A 20,530-nucleotide genomic window follows, 5' to 3' on the forward strand; every position below is an offset into this window, starting at 1 on the left:
TCTTTACATTGTGTGTATACAGCATGCGTGAATGGACAGACATTTGCATTGTATGTGAATGGAAATACATAGTTACATATGTGCAGATATGTTGTGCGTATAAGTAAAAGGACAAACATGTCTGTATGATGTGTATATGTGAATGAACAGACATGTTTCCAGTATACGATACACTGTATGTGAATGGACAGACATGTCTACTTTACATGTGTATGAACATACATTTTTGTGCACATGCGAATGGACATACATAATGTTATGTGCGAATGGAAAGGCATATGCGCATAGATGTCTGTACTGTATGTGCATGAATACAGTATACACATGTATACTTTATGTGTATATGTGAATGGACAGACATGTCTACATTGCATGTGGATGAACATACTTTATTTACTTTATCTGTATCCGTGAATGGACAGACATATTTACATAATGTGGATATGCAAATGGAAAGACATTTTTACATGATGTGGATATGCGAATGGACAAACATGTTTAGTCGATGTGGATATGCGAATGGACAAACATGTTTAGTCGATGTGGATATGCGAATGGACAAACATGTTTAGTCGATGTGGATATGCGAATGGACAAACATGTTTAGTCGATGTGGATATGCGAATGGACAAACATGTTTAGTCGATGTGGATATGCGAATGGACAAACATGTTTAGTCGATGTGGATATGCGAATGGACAAACATGTTTAGTCGATGTGGATATGCGAATGGACAAACATGTTTAGTCGATGTGGATATGTGAACGGACAGACATGTTTACATGAAAAATTATTACGTTTGATTAATGTTCATGTTAAAGGTTAAATAACTGTTAATAATTATCCTCCCTATCCGTGTGGAAGTGGTAAGTTTTTGGCTATTTAAGTTCAAAAGAAATAACTAGCTACCTGTTTAGGTCGCTAGCTCTCTAGTTTGCGAGTTAGCATGTGTCTCAAGACCCTGCAGTTGCGCAATATGTCTTTATTCTTGATTTGTTTATTTTTCATCTATTTTGTGCAGAAAAAAAAATGTGCTTTTATTGTAGAAAATGGCAACCAAGCACTGAAAAAGTTTGTATATTTTTCTGTTTTTGATAAATGCGTTTTTTTTTGTTTTTTTTTTTTTTTGGAAAACCTGATTGGCCCAGTCTCACCCAGACTCAAGCTCCAGTGGCCCCCCAAGTAAATTGAGTTTGAGACCCCTCTTTTAAACGAACCACCACTTAGAAAGAAATAGCGCCATCTTCTGGTCAAGCAGACCACAATGCGCTCGCCGCTCTTTTTACGGGAATTCAGGCCAAAATCTCCTCCAATGTTTCCGCCATCAGTGGCGTAAAAGCACAGGAAGTGACCAGTTAAAGCCGCGTGATCCTTGGACGTTTCAGTGTGACAACATCTGTCTTGTTTACAGATTAAAAGTGCCGCAGCCGCAGTAAGTCAAATCTCGACTGGACTGCGTATAGACGGGTTTTTCCGACCGTGCCAAGCGCAGGATTAGCGCGGAGCTGAAGGGATGAGCGCAATAAAATAGAGAAAGAGAGAGAATAGTGGCGGCATTAAAAGTGTGGAGTGCGCCCAAAAAGGAGCCATTATGTTTTGGTGTTTGGAGGATGAGCAGCGATGGCGAGTGGGCTGAATGCTGGTGCAGTCATCAGCGGCGCTTTCGTCAACATTATTCCATAACCATCTGCTTCCTGCACACACACACATACACACACACACATACAAAAAGGCTAAGGCTAAATTTGTCTTGTTTTGTACAGGCGGTCGTCCGCTTTGGAGCACGATCACACACGACTACGCCAACCAAGCCGCTTCAAACGCAGAGAAAGCCTCTTGCAAAAAATGTCAACCAAAATGTCTTTGGTATTCATACTGTATGGACCACACACTAGCGCTCATGAACATGAACATGCAAGTGTGTGAAAGGACATACACATGTTTATCTTAAGTATATGTGAATGGACAGAACTACAGTACTGGGGTCAAGTATTGGGTTTTGATTTGAAATGTTTTGGTTTTATTTGCAAAAAAAATCTCTCTTGGAAGTGGACAAAATGCGTGAAGAGAAATTTCGGAAATGGACATTTGCATCAGAATTTCTTGGCAGATCATTATAAGCAGCTGGTGGCAAAAATCCTGAAATCCGACAAAGCCTTTGGCTGCAACTGAATATAGACTTTTTGCGTTCTTTCCATTGAACTGTGGAGAAGTAAGTGATGATTTCTAGATCATGTGTGTATGTGAATGGACAAACATGTATACATTGAATATATAATTGAAGGGACATATATTTGAATTGTGTACTTTAGTGTGCTGTATATGCTGTATATGTGAATACGTAGATGGATGTTCACATTGGGTGTGTGCAGTATGTGAGTAGACAAACACCGTTTGTGTATGTGAATGGACATGACATGGATGTATGTGAATGGACAGAACTACAGTACTGGGGTCAAGTATTGGGTTTTGATTTGAAATGTTTTGGTTTTATTTGCAAAAAAAAATCTCTCTTGGAAGTGGACAAAATGCGTGAAGAGAAATTTCGGAAATGGACATTTGCATCAGAATTTCTTGGCAGATCATTATAAGCAGCTGGTGGCAAAAATCCTGAAATCCGACAAAGCCTTTGGCTGCAACTTTTCCGTTTTTTCCATTGAACTGTGGAGAAGTAAGTGATGAGCACATATGATGTGTTTGGGTTATATGTGTGTATGTGAATGGACAAACATGTATACATTGAATATGTAATTGAAGGGACATATATTTGAATTGTGTACTTTAGTGTGCTGTATATGCTGTATATGTGAATACGTAGATGGATAAGTTCACATTGGGTGTGTGCAGTATGTGAGTAGACAAACACCGTTTGTGTATGTGAATGGATGGACGGATGCCGGTGAGAAGTGTTAGTGGATGTTGTGAGGCTAAATGGAGCCACACACACACATAGTATATATATGCAGACACACAAAATTTTGATACACACGCACACACAAAATTTTGGTGTCTGTGTGAATGGTCAGATAAATGTTTCCATTATATTTTCTGTGAATGGACAAACAGACCCTTTATTTTATGTGTGTGAATGGACTGACAAATTTTGGTGTCTGTGTGAATGGTCAGATAAATGTATCCGTTATATTTTCCGTGAATGGACAAACAGACCCTTTATTTTATGTGTGTGAATGGACTGACAAATTTTGGTGTGTGTGTGTGAATGGTCAGATAAATGTTTCCGTTATATTTTCTGTGAATGGACAAACAGATCCTTTATTTTATGTGTGTGAATAGACTGACTAATTTTGGTGTCTGTGTGAATGGTGAGATAAATGTTTTCATTATATTTTCTGTGAATGGACAAACAGATCCTTTATTATGTGTGTGAATGGACTGACTAATTTTGGTGTGTGTGTGAATGGTCAGATAAATGTTTTCGTTATATTTTCTGTGAATGGACAAACAGACACTTTATTTTATGTGTGTGAATGGACTGACAAATTTTGGTGTCTGTGTGAATGGTCAGATAAATATTTCCGTTATATTTTCTGTGAATGGACAAACAGATCCTTATACATGAATGGACCGACTTATTTATTTAGACATAGATAGACATATTTACATTATGTACCTATGTGAATAGACATGTTTGTATTGTGTGGGCGTGCATAGACAGATGCCCGAGTGTGTGTGTGAATGGACTGACAAATGCATGTGTCTGTGTGAATGGACAGACACGTTCACATTATACGTATTTTTGGGTGAATAGACAGATTGTATGCGCTAGAACAGACACACGAATATTGATATTGTGTTGATGTGTGAATGGACAGACATATTTACATAATGTGTGTGTGATAATGTTTACATTATGTGAGTGTTATACTGTATGTCGGTATACATGTGAATGGACTTACATGTTTTTTTTTCCCTGCAATGAACTAAAACATGGAAAAAAAAAAAATTACGAATGTCCGATAATTATCGGCCCAATATCGATATCAGATTTTTCCCCGATCATGAAAACCGATATTTAAAAAATGATCATGTCGGTATAAGCTGATATTTAAAATATCAATATCGGTTTTCAGTAAAAAAAAAAAAAAAAAAAAAAAAAAACAATATCGGACATCCCGAAATAAAATAATAATAAACATTGGTGATACAGTACAGTATGTGAATGGAGTGACAAACGCTAACATTATGTGCGTTTCTATGCTACCAGTACGTAAAGATGGTAAAAGTCAAATCAGGTGAAATGTTGTCATTGCTTTAATGGCATTAAATATGCAGGACATCAACAGAGACCCAAATCTTCTGATAAAACATTAATGGCGAGCCAAAACAAACCCAAAACACGATGATGACCTCATGATTCCTCGGAAGTGAAACCCAAAAATAAGTTTGGTCAAAGTCTCCCATTCCCAAGTCCTCCTGAGGCCAGCTTGACTGCTGTATGATTGTTTTATTAAGTCTTTGTGCAAACAATCATCCCTTCAGAAATACCACAAAATACACATTATTATTATGATTATTACCTTTTAAAAATAATGTCATTTTAGTAGCAAGGAGTTGACAAATGAAAGAAAAAAATTATTATAATTTACCCGCATTTCATTGTAAAAAAAAATATTTCAATAATTTAAAAATAAGCAGTAATTTTACAAGTATAAAGTCAAAATATTAAAAAAAAAAAGTCATAATTGTTGTAATATTTTGAGGGAAAAATAATGTCATTTTAGTGCCGTATTGTAGAAAAATGACTTTTCTAATCCAACCTTTTCTGACAAATTTTCAAACAACAAAAAAGTAGTTTTTGTTTTAGTAGCAAGGAGCTAAAAAATGAAAGAAAAAAATATTATAAAAAAAATTATTATTTATTAATTTATTTATTTATTATTTATAAGTCCTTTAGTAGCAAGGAGTTGAAAAATGAAAGAAAAAAATTATTATTAAAAACATTATTATTAAAAAAAAGCTTATGTACACTTCTAAACAGGTTAAAACAATATATTATGTTTGATTCATTATTATAGCATATCCTTGGATTGTCAACAGAGGTAAACATAAATAAGGCAATAGGAAAAAAAGGACATATAATGTTAATGTGGTAGGAAATATAATAAACGGGAGTATGGATGTCATTAGCAGAGCCGAGGAGGTCAACGGGAGTCGGCGCAGATACGCGTCACAAACAAAGACAATGGCGTTTGGGCTTCCTCTCAGGGAGTTAATTGCTTTTCAGCAGGTGTAAAATGACTCCCTGTGACTTTGACTATTGAACCTCTGCAGCAGTCTGAGAGACAAATAAGCTGCAGGTGAAAGACGGACATACAATGGGGAGACGAGGGAGGGGGGGGCAAAGGCAGCATGCAAACGAGCAAGGAGGAGGTTTACTGCGGTGTGGCCTCACTTCTGTTGGGAATAACAGCATCGGTATGAATGGGGTAGGTGGGCGGGGCAACCCCAGCAGCATTAAATATACAGCAGAGCGGGGGTGTCCAAACTTTTTCCCAGCAATATGTCAAGAGGTCACATATATTCCGACCTAATCATCCAAAAATGACAACTTTTTTTTTTTTGTTTCTCAAGTTAGGACTTATAATAATAATAAATAAAACATTTTAATAATAATTTTTAATAATATTTTTTTAATAAAATTTGTTAATAATATTTTTTTCTTGCATTTTTCAACTCCTTGCTACTAAAGGACTTATAAATAATAATAAAAAAATAATAATAATTTAATAACTTTTTTTGTTTCTCATGTTAGGATTGGAAAAATAATAATAATAAATAAAAAAAATAAAAAATTTTAATAATATCTTTTTTAATAATATATTTTTTCTTTCATTTTTCAACTCCTTGCTACTAAAACAAAAACTACTTTTTGTTGTTTGAAAATTTGTCAGAAAAGGTTGGATTAGAAAAGTCATTTTTCTACGATATGGCACTAAAAATGACATTATTTTTTCTCAAAACATTACAACAATTATGACTTATTTTCTTTTAATATTTTGACTTTATACTTGTAAAATTACTGCTTATTTTTAAACTATTTAAATATTTTTTACCATGAAATGCGGGTAAATTAAAATAATTTTTTAAATAATATTTTTTTTCTTTCATTTTTCAACTCCTTGCTACTAAAATAATATTATTTTTCCTGATAATATAACACATTCATTCTTGTAAATTTTTTTCTCCCAGCTATTTCAACAGTTTCCTCATACTTTCAACAGAATTTTTTTCTGTAAAAACCTTTTGTTGTCATGTGAGTGTGAATGGTTGTTTGTCTATATGTGCCCTGTTATTTTCTTTTAATATTTTGACTTTATGCTTGTAAAATTACTGCTTATTTTTTAAATTATTTAAATATTTTTACAATGAAATGCGGGTAAATAAAAAAAAAAAAACACCCACGGGCCACAAATGGCCCTTAACCCGCACTTTGGACACCCCTGCAGGAGAACCCACCGAGTCTTGGATCCTTGCTAACAATGTTTTAGACGGCTCCCAGATTTTTAAAAATTATGTAATAAAGATGATAAAGGAACCTCTAAGGTTCACTGGTGGAAAAAAAGCCAAATAAAAAGCAAAAGAAACTCACTGAGTAAACATTTAATGCTGGCTGAACTGAGGTCGTGTGAGACATCTCGTTTAAAATAAGTTCCCTATTAAAACAAACAAACACAAAAAGTCACAAAAAAAGACGTTCGATGTTCCACCGTAATGTAAACGTTCAGTGTTCACTTTAATGACAAAGTGATGCTGCCGACGGGATGGGGCCTTCAGCATCTTTTTTTTTTTTTTTTAAACATTCTTATTTGTCATGCAAGTGCAAAGAGATGTAAAAAAAAAAAAAAAAAACCGAGTGAGTGACACATTTTGGAATGAAAATCTTTGTGAGATTGGTCCATTTCCAAGTGGTAGCATAGTGTTGAATTAAAAGACACAAAAGAGTTTTTAGGAGCTTCTATTCTTTCCGTGTATTTTCTACATGTCTACCACGTTCTTCTACGTACTAAAATGTTTCACTGATCATTTTTCAACCTTCGAGGCGACGGCGGCAGAGTTCCCTTTTCTTGGAACGACTTGAGGTGAGAGTTGACTCAATAAAAGCAGATACGCTCACCTTGTATAAAAGTGTCCTTTAGGCATGCAGGATGGGTGGATGGATGGATGGGTGGGTGGATGGGTGGGTGGATGGTCCCAATGGAGAGGGCATGAATGTGGACAGTTTGGCAATGTGACAACGGCGAATGTCCCTGCAAAGCACAAAGCAGCACAGTCAGCGGCTCCCCAGCAGCAAATATCGTAGAAATAAATTAACAAATATGTTAAAAAATGAAAAAAAAAACAAAAATGGCAATGAGTGTAGTTGTTGTTGTTGCGTGCACTTTTGTTGTGTACATGCGTGGGCGGAAGGACTATCTAAAATGTCGGCGTAGCGCGGCACGACGTGGGAGCTGACAAGATGAGTGTCTTCTTCATACGTGCGAGGGAAATGTCAGCAAAGCTCGATACAAAAAGATACGGCGTTGGGATTTGGCCACCAATAAAAAAAAAAAAGAGCAGCGTTTATGCAGAGGTAAACAATATGGCCGCCGGCGTGCGATGACGATGTGGCGTCACTTCAAGTGTCTCGCTGGGTGAGCGCCTGCAGCTCGGCGGTGTGCAGGGAGTGCTGGAGAAATACGTTTTTACGAGAGTAGCTGTGCAAGGACAGCGGGCCTCTGGGCGGCTGCCCTAAGCGCCCCGTGAATGGGGACGAGGACGATGAAGATGGGGGGGTGGAAGAGGAAGAAGAGGAGGATCGACTGGCGAGAGCGCGGGGGATGTGGCTCGGCGGGTGATGCTCGCCTCTGCGTGCGCTCACACCGCTTCCTGGAGTGAGGGACTCGGACGATGAGGACACCCTAGGGGTGGAAGACGGTACTGCCGCCCACTGATTCGTGCAAGGAGGGGCGGGTGTCTGCAAAGCTCCGGCGGGGCTCCCGTCCTTGGCAGAACCAGGAGGCTCGTTGTGGACAGGCATTGCATGGCGAGCGGGGTGCGTGCTAGAGAGGTCCCCTGCGAGCGGCTGGGGCGGCGCCCCCCCGGCCCGTGCCGCCCTTCGCTCCTTTAGTGGCAGGCTGCTGCTGATGCTGCCTGGTCCGGACCACCGCCCTGCATGGTTGTTGATCTAAGAGAAAAACAACACAAGATTGAGATAACAGGTTACAAATGAAAGTCTTCTTTGCGTGATGTGTTCAGGTGTCTCCGAGCGGGTGGGATAAGCCAGTGGCAGAGACAAGGAGAAGGAGAAGAGTGTTGCGTGTTCACCATCGTTTGTTAATTGGGTGACATTTGGAGAACGAGCATCTCTGGGCTCCTGCAGCTTGTTCTAATTGTTTCTAAACCAAGCGGAACCCTGCTCACTAAAGAACAACACACACACACACAAACACACAAACACACACACAATGTTGTGCAGTCAAACAGAATGAAGCAACACGCACACAAATGGGCCACGAGGTTTTGCACGAAGTCGCAGAGCGCCACCGTCTAACTGGCTCCCCGGACGCAGCGGCGGCGGCGGCGGCAGCGGGAGGACGGCGAATAAAGAAGCTGGATGGCGGCAACGCAAGCCACCTGTTCTCTTTCACACTCCACTGCACCCCCCCCCCCCACCCCCACCCTTATGAAACTCTTCACTGTCGCACTCCCTCGTACACTCAACCAACGCTACACAATTCGGCCATGTTCTCTGAGGGCTGTTCATTCATTCATTCATTTATTTTCTACCGCTTATCCTCACAAGGGTCACGGGGGGGGGGGGGGGGGTGCTGGAGCCTATCCCAGCTGCCTTCGTGCCAGAGGCAAAGTAGACCGAGGCAAAATTTTGGCAAAAATTTTTTTTGGGATGTTAACCAAAAAACATGCTAACCAGGGCGGATGTTAACTGAGGCACCACTGTATCGTGACATATCAACTACCGCATCACTAGAGGGAGCCACTTATTGTACTGTACCACGTACCAGCAGCTAGTGTGCCGCTACCAATCACAAGGCACATATAGTCAAACAACCATTCACACTCACATTCATACCTATGGACAATTTGGAGTCGCTAATTAACCTAGCATGTTTTTTTTGGAATGTGGGAGGAAACCGGAGTACCCGGAGAAAACCCACGCATGCACGCGGGAGAACATGCAAACTCCACACAGAGATGGCCAAAAGTGGAATTGAACTCGGGTCTCTGAGCTGTGAGGTCTATGCACTAACCACTCATCCACCGTGCAGCCAAATTTGTGCATAGAACACCATAAAAATGCTCAGAGTCAAAAAATGTAGGATTATTATTGTGGTGTGAAGCAAAATCACAAGGGTGCTGGAGCCTATCCCAGCTGTCTTCGGGTGAGAGGCGGGGTACACCCTGGACTGGTGGCCAGCCAATCACAGGGCACATATAGACAAACAACCATTCACACTCACATTCATACCTATGGACAATTTGGAGTCGCTAATTAACCTAGCATGTTTTTGGAATGTGGGAGGAAACCTTGCAATGCACGGGGAGAACGTGCAAACTCCACACAGAGATAGCCGAGGGTGGAATTGAACACTAGAATACAATACAGTACAAGTGGCTCCCTCTGCTCTATAATCTGCTTAGTAGTGATGCAGTAGTTGAAATGTCAAGATACAGTGGTACCTCAGTTAACATCCGCCCTGGTTAGCACGTTTTTTTTTGGTTAACATCCAAAAAATTTTTGCCAAAATTTTGCCTCGGTCTACCTTGCCTCTCGCTTGTCTATATGTGCTCTGTGATTGGCTGGCCACCAGTCCAGGGTGTACCCCGCCTCTCACCCGAAGACAGCTGGGATAGGCTCCAGCTAACCCGCTTGTGTAAAAATAAAGCCATTACAATAGAGGATAATTCCTCTAGTGGAGCTTCGCAGCTCGTTTACAGTCATGCCTTTTTTTTTTTGCAGTGCTCTTTTTTCCCTGAGTCCATAAACAGCTCTTATAGTTCAACCTGTGTGGACACCCACAAACATTTCATAACGTCGCCTCCCTGGTCCAGCACCTCTCATCTCCTGTCATGTGACCACTTGTGACACCACACGTTCCACAGCGGGTGCCAGATGAAGTCGGTTTTGTGTGCCGCACACTACCGGGTGTCTCAGTTTTTTTTGTGTGTTTTTTTTTTTTGTGAAGTGACCTTTTTGCGTGGCACATTTTAAAGGACAAATGGAAATAAGGGCCTTAATTTTAGCACGCCGCGGTGCGCTATCGCTTTGTTTGCAGTTGCACACTTAAGATTACTGAATCAGATACCCTCACATGGTAATGGTTTCATTTCATTTGAACATGCATCAGATTACAATTGAATGCATCACATAATCAGTTCCCAGTTCCACATGTCCAAAAGGAGTAGGAAGAAGCAAAGCTTATTAAATCCTACCCCTCCATCTGGTACTTTTACAATCAGTAACTGTTACATTTGTTCACTTCCTGCTTTCATAATATAGTTTACGTTTTTTTTTTTGGTTTTTGTTTTACTTTTTTTAACTTTTATTTTTTATAATTATTATTATTTTTATTTTATTTTTACTACTATTTTTTTTTTTATTTGTACTCTGGTTTCCTCCCACATTCCAAAAACATGCTATGTTAATTGGTAATGGTAATGGTTTAATTTCATTTGAACATGCATCAGATTACAATTGAATGCATCACATAATCAGTTCACAGTTCCACATGTCCAAAAGGAGTAGGAAGAAGCAAAGCTTATTAAATCATACCCCTCCATCTGGTACTTTTACAATCAGTAACTGTTACATTTGTTCACTTCCTGCTTTCATAATATAGTTTATGTTTTTTTTTTGGTTTTTGTTTTACTTTTTTAACTTTTATTTTTTTTAATATATTTTTTGTATTTTTTTTTAATTTTATTTTTACTACTATTTTTATTTTTATTTATTTTTATTTGTACTCCGGTTTCCTCCCACATTCCAAAAACCTGCTATGTTAATTGGTAATGGTAATGGTTTAATTTCATTTGAACATGCATCAGATTACAATTGAATGCATCACATAATCAGTTCCCAGTTCCACATGTCCAAAAGGAGTAGGAAGAAGCAAAGCTTATTAAATCCTACCCCTCCATATGGTACTTTTACAATCAGTAACTGTTACATTTGTTCACTTCCTGCTTTCATAATATAGTTTATGTTTTTTTTTTGGTTTTTGTTTTACTTTTTTAACTTTTATTTTTTTTAATATATTTTTTATTATTATTTTTATTTTATTTTTACTACTATTTTTATTTTTATTTATTTTTATTTGTACTCCGGTTTCCTCCCACATTCCAAAAACATGCTATGTTAATTAGTAATGGTAATGGTTTAATTTCATTTGAACATGCATCAGATTACAATTGAATGCATCACATAATCAGTTCCCAGTTCCACATGTCCAAAAGGAGTAGGAAGAAGCAAAGCTTATTAAATCCTACCCCTCCATATGGTACTTTTACAATCAGTAACTGTTACATTTGTTCACTTCCTGCTTTCCATAATATAATTAAAGTATTTTTTTTTCTTTTTAAAATTTATTTTATAAATTGTTTTTTTTTAAATTTGTATTTATTTATTTGTAATTTTTGTCACATACCAAAGTCATGTCACATCATGCCTGCTGTCTTTAAAAAACTGTCTCTGCGAGCGACTCAATCTATCAATAAGCCAAGTGGTAGGAATCGCATGTGGAGACACATTAAAAACAGCAGCAGGCTAACCCAGACATTGCATTCATGCTCTGTCGTCGCCAAATAGAGAACCTTTGATGGTATAATCTCGGGATCTCTTACCGAGATTGCCTAAGAGAAGTAATCCTTCATAAAACATGATGGCCACTCCCAAAGTTAATGAACAAGTTCAAGTCTTGTTCCTGGAGGCTAACTTTTGTTGCATTCAAGTGACCTCAACGATACTACCTAATGGCTCTGTCATTCATTTGCACCTCATTTATTAGAAAGAAGAGAAAACTCTCGACTATGAAGTGCTTCTAACGTGACGGAATCGGTGGGTGAACGTGTGGAGCGACTTCCCGTGGAGTCGTTTATCTAATTAAAAGACAAGGGAGAGGTTTCGATGCAGCCAAATTCTACACGGGGAATTGTGACAATGCTATCGTGTGGGTTTGTGTGGGATGGTTTAATTAGGGCCAAAACTGTTCATCTAAAAACAAAACCAGCAAGAAATAAAAATCAGCACTAAACGAGTTCAAGAAAAGATGAAAAAGTCAGAGTGTCAGGATACAAATTGGAAGAGAAAAATAATTACCGCAAAAAAGGGGTTTGTAGCGGGGACAAATGAGTGTATCAAAGCACGACGAGGCTGAGAAAGTGAAAACTGGGGTAAAGCCACACTGGTGAGTGTGTGGTGGTACTCATATGTGTGTGTGTGTGTGTGTGTGTGTGTGTGTGTATAATAGGCAGAGACAGATGGAGACAAAGCAAAAGGTCAAGCACAATGAAAAAAAAAGGCGTAAACAAATAGAGTCAAAGGATGCAAGAGACGGGAGGCGGATAACAGATTGGAGAGAAGGTGATCAAAGACAGAGATAAAACACGATGAAAGCGGCAGAAGGCAAAGCAAAAAAAAATAAATAAAAAGACTGATTTACAAACTCAGGTGTCCTCTCTCAAGTACACACTATATGTTCGCAAGCTGAGACATGGTAAATCACATTGAAGGACTCGCTTTTTTATTGGCAATGTGAGAATGGACAAGGGCTCCTGAAAAAAAAAAAAAAAAAAAAACATAAAAAATTTGCATTTGTACTTTTTTTTTTTTTTACAAGAATAAATAAACAAAAAAATCTGTGTTTGTACTTTTTTTTTTACAAGAATAAATAAACCAAAAAAATCAATTTGTACTTTTTTTTACAAGAATAAATAAAAAAAAATCTGTGTTTGTACTTTTTTTACAAGAATAAATAAAAAAAAATCTGTGTTTGTACTTTTTTTACAAGAAAAAAATGTAAATAAAAAGTACCAAAAAATCTGTTGAGTTTTCGAGAAAAAAAAAAAAAAAAAAAATTAAAATAAAAATGCATATTTTAGTAAATAAAGCATTTTCATGCTAATGGATAAATAAGCTAATTAAGGGCTAAGGGCTCCTGAAAAAAACAAATAACCAAAAAAAAATCTCCGTTTGTACTTTTTTTTTTTTTTTACAAGAATAAATAAACAAAAAAATCTGCGTTTGTACTTTTTTTACAAGAATAAATAAACAAAAAAAATATGCGTTTGTACTTTTTTTACAAGAATAAATAAACAAAAAAATATGCGTTTGTACTTTTTTTTACAAAAATAAATAAACAAAAAAATCAGAAAAAAATGTAAATAAAAAGTACAAAAAAATCTGTGTTTGTACTTTTTTTTTACAAGAATAAATAAACCAAAAAAAATCAGTTTGTACTTTTTTTACAAGAATAAATTTAAAAAAATCGGTGTTTGTACTTTTTTTACAAGAAAAAAATGTAAATAAAAAGTACCAAAAAATCTGTTGAGTTTTCGAGAAAAAAAAAAAAAATTTAAATAAAAATGCATATTTTAGTAAATTAAGCATTTTCATGCTAATGGATAAATAAGCTAATTAAGGGCTAAGGGCTCCTGAAAAAAACAAATAACCCAAAAAAAATCTACGTTTGTACTTTTTTTTTTTTTACAAGAATAAATAAACAAAAAATCTGCGTTTGTACTTTATTTTTTACAAAAATTAATAAACAAAAAAAATCTGCGTTTGTACTTTTTTTACAAGTATAAATGAACAAAAAAAATATGCGTTTGTACTTTTTTTTACAAAAATAAATAAACAAAAAAATATGTGTTTGTACTTTTTTTTACAAAAATAAATCAACAAAAAAATCAGAAAAAAATGTAAATAAAAAGTACAAAAAAATCTGTTGAGTTTTCGAAAAAAAAAAAGGTTTTTATTATTCAAATAAAAATGCATATTTTAGCAAATTAAGCATTTCCATTAATGGCTAAATAAGCTAATTAAATGAAATAAAATACAAAAACAAGCCTCAAATCTCGAAAGTGGTATCATCCATATACAAATGGTCATGAACTTATTAATTAGTTGCCCATTTGTGCACGGACAGAGACGATTCACGATTGGTGGGGGCCGTGTTTTTTTTTTCCAACCAAGTTTTCCAGATGTGCTTCTGTTTCCTTTTAAGGGCGTGTGACAGATTGGGCTATTCATCCTCAAGTTACCGAGTGTTTTGACAAGTCATTGTCAAGTCAATCAGGTCAAACTTTTTAATAACATCGCCACCGTGAGATGTATTCATCAGAAAAATAATAAGCACAGGCAACAGAAATGTTAAGCATACCGTATGTACTTCAAATTTCCACATTTCCGCTCCCTGTGTTTGTTAATGTAATCAAACCTACAAAAGGAAAAAAAAATGATATGATGCATCAGACATGATGAAAAGAAACAAGAGCACTATCAACGTCTCCTGGCCTGAAATACCCGACAAACGCCCACAGACATTCAGCGCATCTCCCACACTGATTTCAAGGCACTTTGCAGGATCCATTTGCCACCAACAATCAAATAAAAAAAACAGAGAATGCCACCGAGCCTGCTGTCTCAAGGCCGTGATGCACATGCGCCTTTCAACTTGTTGGTTTACCTCAATAAACACCCCCCCCCCCCCATAGGAGGAGTACAGCCTGTGGCGACGTCCTCTCACATTTACCCGACTGCTTGAAGCTCGCAGGACTTCATCTTTTTATATTCCGCTCTCTCACCGCTATTCTCTCTCGTAACCTCATGTTTCTGTGAGATTTCCCTTCCATTGCATCAAAGACTAACGGCATTAAAGTGCGTGTAGTAAAAAACGTGTGGGGGATTCTAAGATCACGTCTGAGAACAGAAAAAAAAAAATAAATAGTTGTCACACGTTGACCTAAAAATAAGATGGTATTTTTACCAAAAGTCCCGGAAAGGTTTACACACGCAAAAGTGTATGTGATGCCAAATAAGCTCCATCTAAATGAGTGCAAGCTTTTCTTCCGGTCACTCACACCCATCAAAAAAAAAGTGTCTCAAACAAACAACAAAAGAAGAAATGATCACAAAAAAAATTATTTCCTGGGCTATAAATTGCTCCGGAGTATAAGTCGCACAAGGTCAAAAATGCATAATTAGGTAGAAAAAAAACATACATAAGTCGCACTGGAGTACACGTCGCACAAGGTAAAAAATTTATAATTAAGTAGAAAAAAACATACATAAGTCACACTGGAGTATAAGTCGCACAAGGCCAAAAATGCATAATTAGGTTAGAAAAAAAACATACATAAGTCGCACTGGAGTACACGTCGCACAAGGTAAAAAAACGCATAACTAGGTAGAAAAAAACATACATAAGTCACACTGGAGTATAAGACGCACAAGGTAAAAAATGTATAATTAAGTAGAAAAAAACATACATAAGTTGCACTGGAGTATAAGTCGCACAAGGTAAAAAATGTATAATTAAGTAGAAAAAAACATACATAAGTTGCACTGGAGTATAAGTCGCACAAGTTCAAAAATGCATAATTAGGTAGAAAAAACATACATAAGTCACACTGGTGTATAAGTCGCACAAGGTCAAAAATGCATACTTAGCTAGAAAAAAACATACATAAGTCGCACTGGAGTACACGTCGCACAAGGTAAAAAAACGCATAACTAGGTAGAAAAAAACATAAGTCACACTGGAGTATAAGTCGCACAAGGTAAAAAATGTATAATTAAGTAGAAAAAAACATACATAAGTTGCACTGGAGTATAAGACGCACAAGGTAAAAAATGTATAATTAAGTAGAAAAAAAAATACATAAGTTGCACTGGAGTATAAGTTGCACAAGGTAAAAAATGTATAATTAAGTAGAAAAAAACATACATAAGTTGCACTGGAGTATAAGTCGCACAAGTTCAAAAATGCATAATTAGGTAGAAAAAAACATACATAAGTCACACTGGTGTATAAGTCGCACAAGTTCAAAAATGCATACTTAGGTAGAAAAAAACATACATAAGTCAGTCGCACTGGAGTGTAAGTCGCACAAGGTAAAAATGCATAATTAGGTAGAAAAAACATACATATATAAGTCGCACAAGGTCAAAAATGCATAATTAGGTAGAAAAAAAACATACATAAGTCGCACTGGAGTATAAGTCGCACAAGGTAAAAAATGTATAATTAAGTAGAAAAAAACATACATAAGTTGCACTGGAGTATAAGACGCACAAGGTAAAAAATGTATAATTAAGTAGAAAAAAACATACATAAGTTGCACTGGAGTATAAGTCGCACAAGTTCAAAAATGCATAATTAGGTAGAAAAAAACATACATAAGTCGCACTGGAGTATAAGTTGCACAAGGTCAAAAATGTATAATTAAGTAGAAAAAAACATACATAAGTTGCACTGGAGTATAAGTCGCACAAGTTCAAAAATGCATAATTAGGTAGAAAATAACATACATAAGTCGCACTGGTGTATAAGTCGCACAAGGTCAAAAATGCATACTTAGGTAGAAAAAAACATACATAAGTCAGTCGCACTGGAGTGTAAGTCGCACAAGGTAAAAATGCATAATTAGGTAGAAAAAACATACATAAGTCAGTCACACTGGAGTATAAGGCCAAAAATGCATAATTAGGTAGAAAAAAAACATACATAAGTCGCACTGGAGTATAAGTCGCGCAAGGTAAAAAATGTATCATTAAGTAGAAAAAAACATACATAAGTCGCACAAGGTCAAAAATGCATACTTAGGTAGAAAAAAACATACATAAGTCGCACTGGAGTATAAGTCGCACACGATAAAAAATGCATAATTAAGTAGACACGGGAAGAACATGCAAACTCCACACAGAGATGGCCAAGGGTAATAAATATTTTATTAATAAATATTTGATGAACTATGAAGTAAGCACTGATGATAAATGATGATAATGTTGAAGATGGACTAAGTACATTAAGTTAATAAACAATATGCTTATTATGAATCACTATGAATTGTGTGGTTGTTTACATGTTTGGGCTGACTTATATCAAAAGCACAAAGGTGGACGTCTGCCAGACTGATAAAGACCTGAATTACGGACCCTGTATGGGTAAATTCCTTGACAAGTGACCCGGGTCATCTCAGTCCGCTCTTCATCCTTGGTTCTTTTTTAGATTTAGGTTGGTTTTTTTTTTCCTTTTCCCCTTCCTTGACCTGACTTCTTAGCTTATCTCACACCTTCTCCACCGCCGCCCTTCATTTTGTCCCTCGTGTTTTTTTTTTTTCCGGTTATGTAACTTGGTGCATAAGAATGCCGGTAGCCACTAGACCCGAGTGCGTCCTGACAGCTGGAGGATTGATGGTTGGCTGCTGCAGTCAGGAAAAACCATACACCGGGAGAAGACACATAGAAGTTCATCAAATAATTACAAGTTGAAATATTTGATATAAGAGAGCCATAATGTATGAATATACAGTATATACAATACAAGGTCGTTCAGTGTGCTTTGTCGAAAGTCGATATTTGACCTTTGACTTGTAGACCGTCACGTTAGGTTCAGTTCGGTTTTTGGTGGACGGTGACGGTCACCGAAGCATCAAAGCAACCACGCAAAAACCAATGACAGCCATCAATCCGTTTTCGAGACGTAAATACGCCCTGCGACCCTATGAAACGTCAATCGCGAATAAGTCACATGACATCTGTCGCACTATTTTGAAGTTAATTTAACCATGTCTCGCAGTCATTCAAGTTTTCCTTGACTCTGTCGCCAAAATCGATCGAAGCTGATTCAGAATATTTTTCAGTTGTTCAGTTGGTTTTCTTTAATGTAAACGCCATTTAAAATGCCTCTATCTTCAATTTTGGCTTTATAGAAATAAAAATGATAGAACCGAGAGATACCGTAGCAGTCACTAATACAAGACATAGCTCGGATCAATGCCAGAAAAATGGACGATTGATTGTTTTTAAGCAGTTGCTACTGTCTAAAGTCTGATGAGTGTCCGAGTTGTTACATCTAATGGTGGGCAAAACGAACCGGATCATTCAGTAAAAAGATCCGTTCATTTCGGTCAATTGGTCGTAAGCCTATGCGTAGACCTGTTCAGCCGTGTCGAGTCAGTCCGTTCACTCTTTCCGAATCAACAGTGCACAATTCCATCTAGTGGTGGGCAAAACCGTTCATTTCAGAGAACCGGATCATTCAGTAAAAAGATCCGTTCATTTCGGTCAATTGGTCGTAAGCCTATGCGTAGACCTGTTCAGCCGTGTCGAGTCAGTCCGTTCACTCATGCTAACGTTCTTTCCGAATCAACAGTGCACAATTACTTCTAATGGTGGGCAAAACCGTTCATTTCAGAGAACCGGATCATTAGGTAAAAGGAGCCGTTCATTTCGGTCAATTGGTCGTTAGCCTATGCATAGACTTGGTCAGTTGTGTCGAGTCAGTCCGTTCACTCATGTTAACGTTCTTTCCGAATCAACAGTGCACAATTCCATCTAGTGGTGGGCAAAACCGTTAATTTCCACGAAACGGATCATTCAGTAAAAAGATCCGTTCATTTCGGTCAATTGGTCGTTAGCCTATGCATAGACTTGTTCAGCCGTGTCGAGTCACTCCGTTCACTCATGTTAACGATCTTTCCGAATCAACAGTGCACAATTACATCTAGTGGTGGGCAAAACCGTTCATTTCAGAGAACCGGATCATTCAGTAAAAAGATCCGTTCATTTCGGTCAATTGGTCGTAAGCCTATGCATAGACTTGTTCAGCCATGTCGAGTCAGTCCGTTCACTCATGTTAACGATCTTTCCGAATCAACAGTGCACAATTACATCCAATGGTGGGCAAAACCGTTCATTTCAGAAAACCGGATCATTCAGTAAAAAGATCCGTTCATTTCGGTCAATTGGTCATTAGCCTATGCATAGACTTGTTCAGCCGTGTCGAGTCAGTCCGTTCACTCATGCTAACGATCTTTCCGAATCAACAGTGCACAATTACATCTAGTGGTGGGCAAAACCGTTCATTTCAGAGAACCGGATCATTCAGTAAAAAGATCCGTTCATTTCGGTCAATTGGTCGTAAGCCTATGCATAGACTTGTTCAGCCGTGTCGAGTCAGTCCGTTCACTCATGTTAACGATCTTTCCGAATCAACAGTGCAACAATACGTGATGACGTAACTTGGAATTATGACAGCCCTTCCGGATCCGAGCGTCTCAGCTACCCGGTCCCGGCGTTACGACCACCCCCGACAATGCTAGGATAAGGAACGGTGGACTGACTCTCCAGCCAATCAAAAAAAAACAAACAACTGAACATACTGAACGGGTATTTTAGGGACGGTGACCTTGTTGATTCCGTTCACAAAAAAGAACTAGTTCTTTTGACCCGTTCGTTCATGACCGACTCGCCACTAGTTCCAGTTCTCCTGAGAAGTATTTAGCCCCCAAGACTTAGCATCGAATGAAGAAGTCGTGCAGGCGGGGCGAGTAGCTGAGCCTCGTCATGCTGAGAGGAGGAAATCTAAAAGCGGATTCTCAAGGAGCGATGGTGGACTCGGATGCAGAGAAGGTTGCTCACAATTCCCACCAGGTGCATGTATGTGTGTGTGTGTGTGTGTGTGTGTGTGTGTGTGTGTGCAATCATGGTGAAAATCATTGACCGCCAGCCTGTGCAAAGGTTTCCTGGACAATGCCCAAAATCTCAGAGCAAAGACAAAAAGCAGGAGGAGAACAGTGAAGTAATGGTAATGGTAATGGTAATGGTTTCATTTCATTTGAACATGCAATCAGATTACAATTGAATGCATCACATAATCAGTTCCCAGTTCCACATGTCCAAAAGGAGTAGGAAGAAGCAAAGCTTATTCAATCCTACCCCTCCATCTGGTACTTTTACAATCAGTAACTGTTACATTTGTTCACTTCCTGCTTTCATAATATAGTTTAAGGTTTTTTTTGTATTTTTATTTTTATTTTTTAATTTAATTTAATTTAATTTAATTTAATTTAATTTAATTTAATTTAATTTAATTTAATTTAATTTAATTTAATTTAATTTTATTTAATTTAATTTTAGACTCTTCATCCTTGTATTTAGCAAACATCAACTGCTTGTATTGTTTCTTGAATTGGCTCATCGTTGTGCATTGTTTGATTTCCTTACTTGATCCATCCCATAGTTTGATTCCATATACTGAAATGCTATGGCTTTTTAACGTGGTCCTAGCATATAAGTGTTTCAAATGTACTTCTTCCCTGAGATCATATTTCTCTTCTCTTGTAGAGAAGTATTGGATGACATTTTTAGCTAATTGGTTATTTTTTAGCCTTATGCATTATTTTAGCTGTTTGAAGATGAACTATATCAGCAAGTTGAAGGATTTTTGATTTTAGTAATAAGAAGTTAGTATGTTCTGTGTAGGCGGCATTATGAATTATCCTTACTGAC

The 20,530-nt window shown here is 37.3% G+C and overlaps 1 protein-coding gene across 3 annotated transcripts in view; it reads right to left on the bottom strand.

Annotated features, from left to right (window-relative positions):
• Positions 1–281: 281 nt before the first annotated feature.
• Positions 282–20,530, bottom strand: part of ccser1 (coiled-coil serine-rich protein 1) — a 164,065-nt gene continuing 143,816 nt past the window's right edge. Inside the window, exons 11-12 of one of the 3 annotated variants that reach the window (XM_078789466.1) lie at positions 7,136–8,185; positions 282–1,694 (exon numbers count right to left, since the gene is read on the bottom strand). In XM_078789466.1, coding sequence (XP_078645592.1) covers positions 7,637–8,185 — 549 coding nt within the window. In that variant the 3' untranslated portion in view covers positions 282–1,694; positions 7,136–7,636. Of the gene's footprint in view, positions 1,695–5,863; positions 8,186–20,530 lie in introns of those variants that run through there. The other 2 variants (XM_078789467.1, XM_078789468.1) reach the window with 2 other exon arrangements.

Source organism: Doryrhamphus excisus, linkage group LG3 (genome assembly GCF_037039965.1).
Source record: "Doryrhamphus excisus strain RoL-2023G ecotype Guam linkage group LG3, RoL_Dexc_Guam_v1.1, whole genome shotgun sequence".
Lineage (NCBI taxonomy): Eukaryota > Metazoa > Chordata > Actinopteri > Syngnathiformes > Syngnathidae > Doryrhamphus > Doryrhamphus excisus.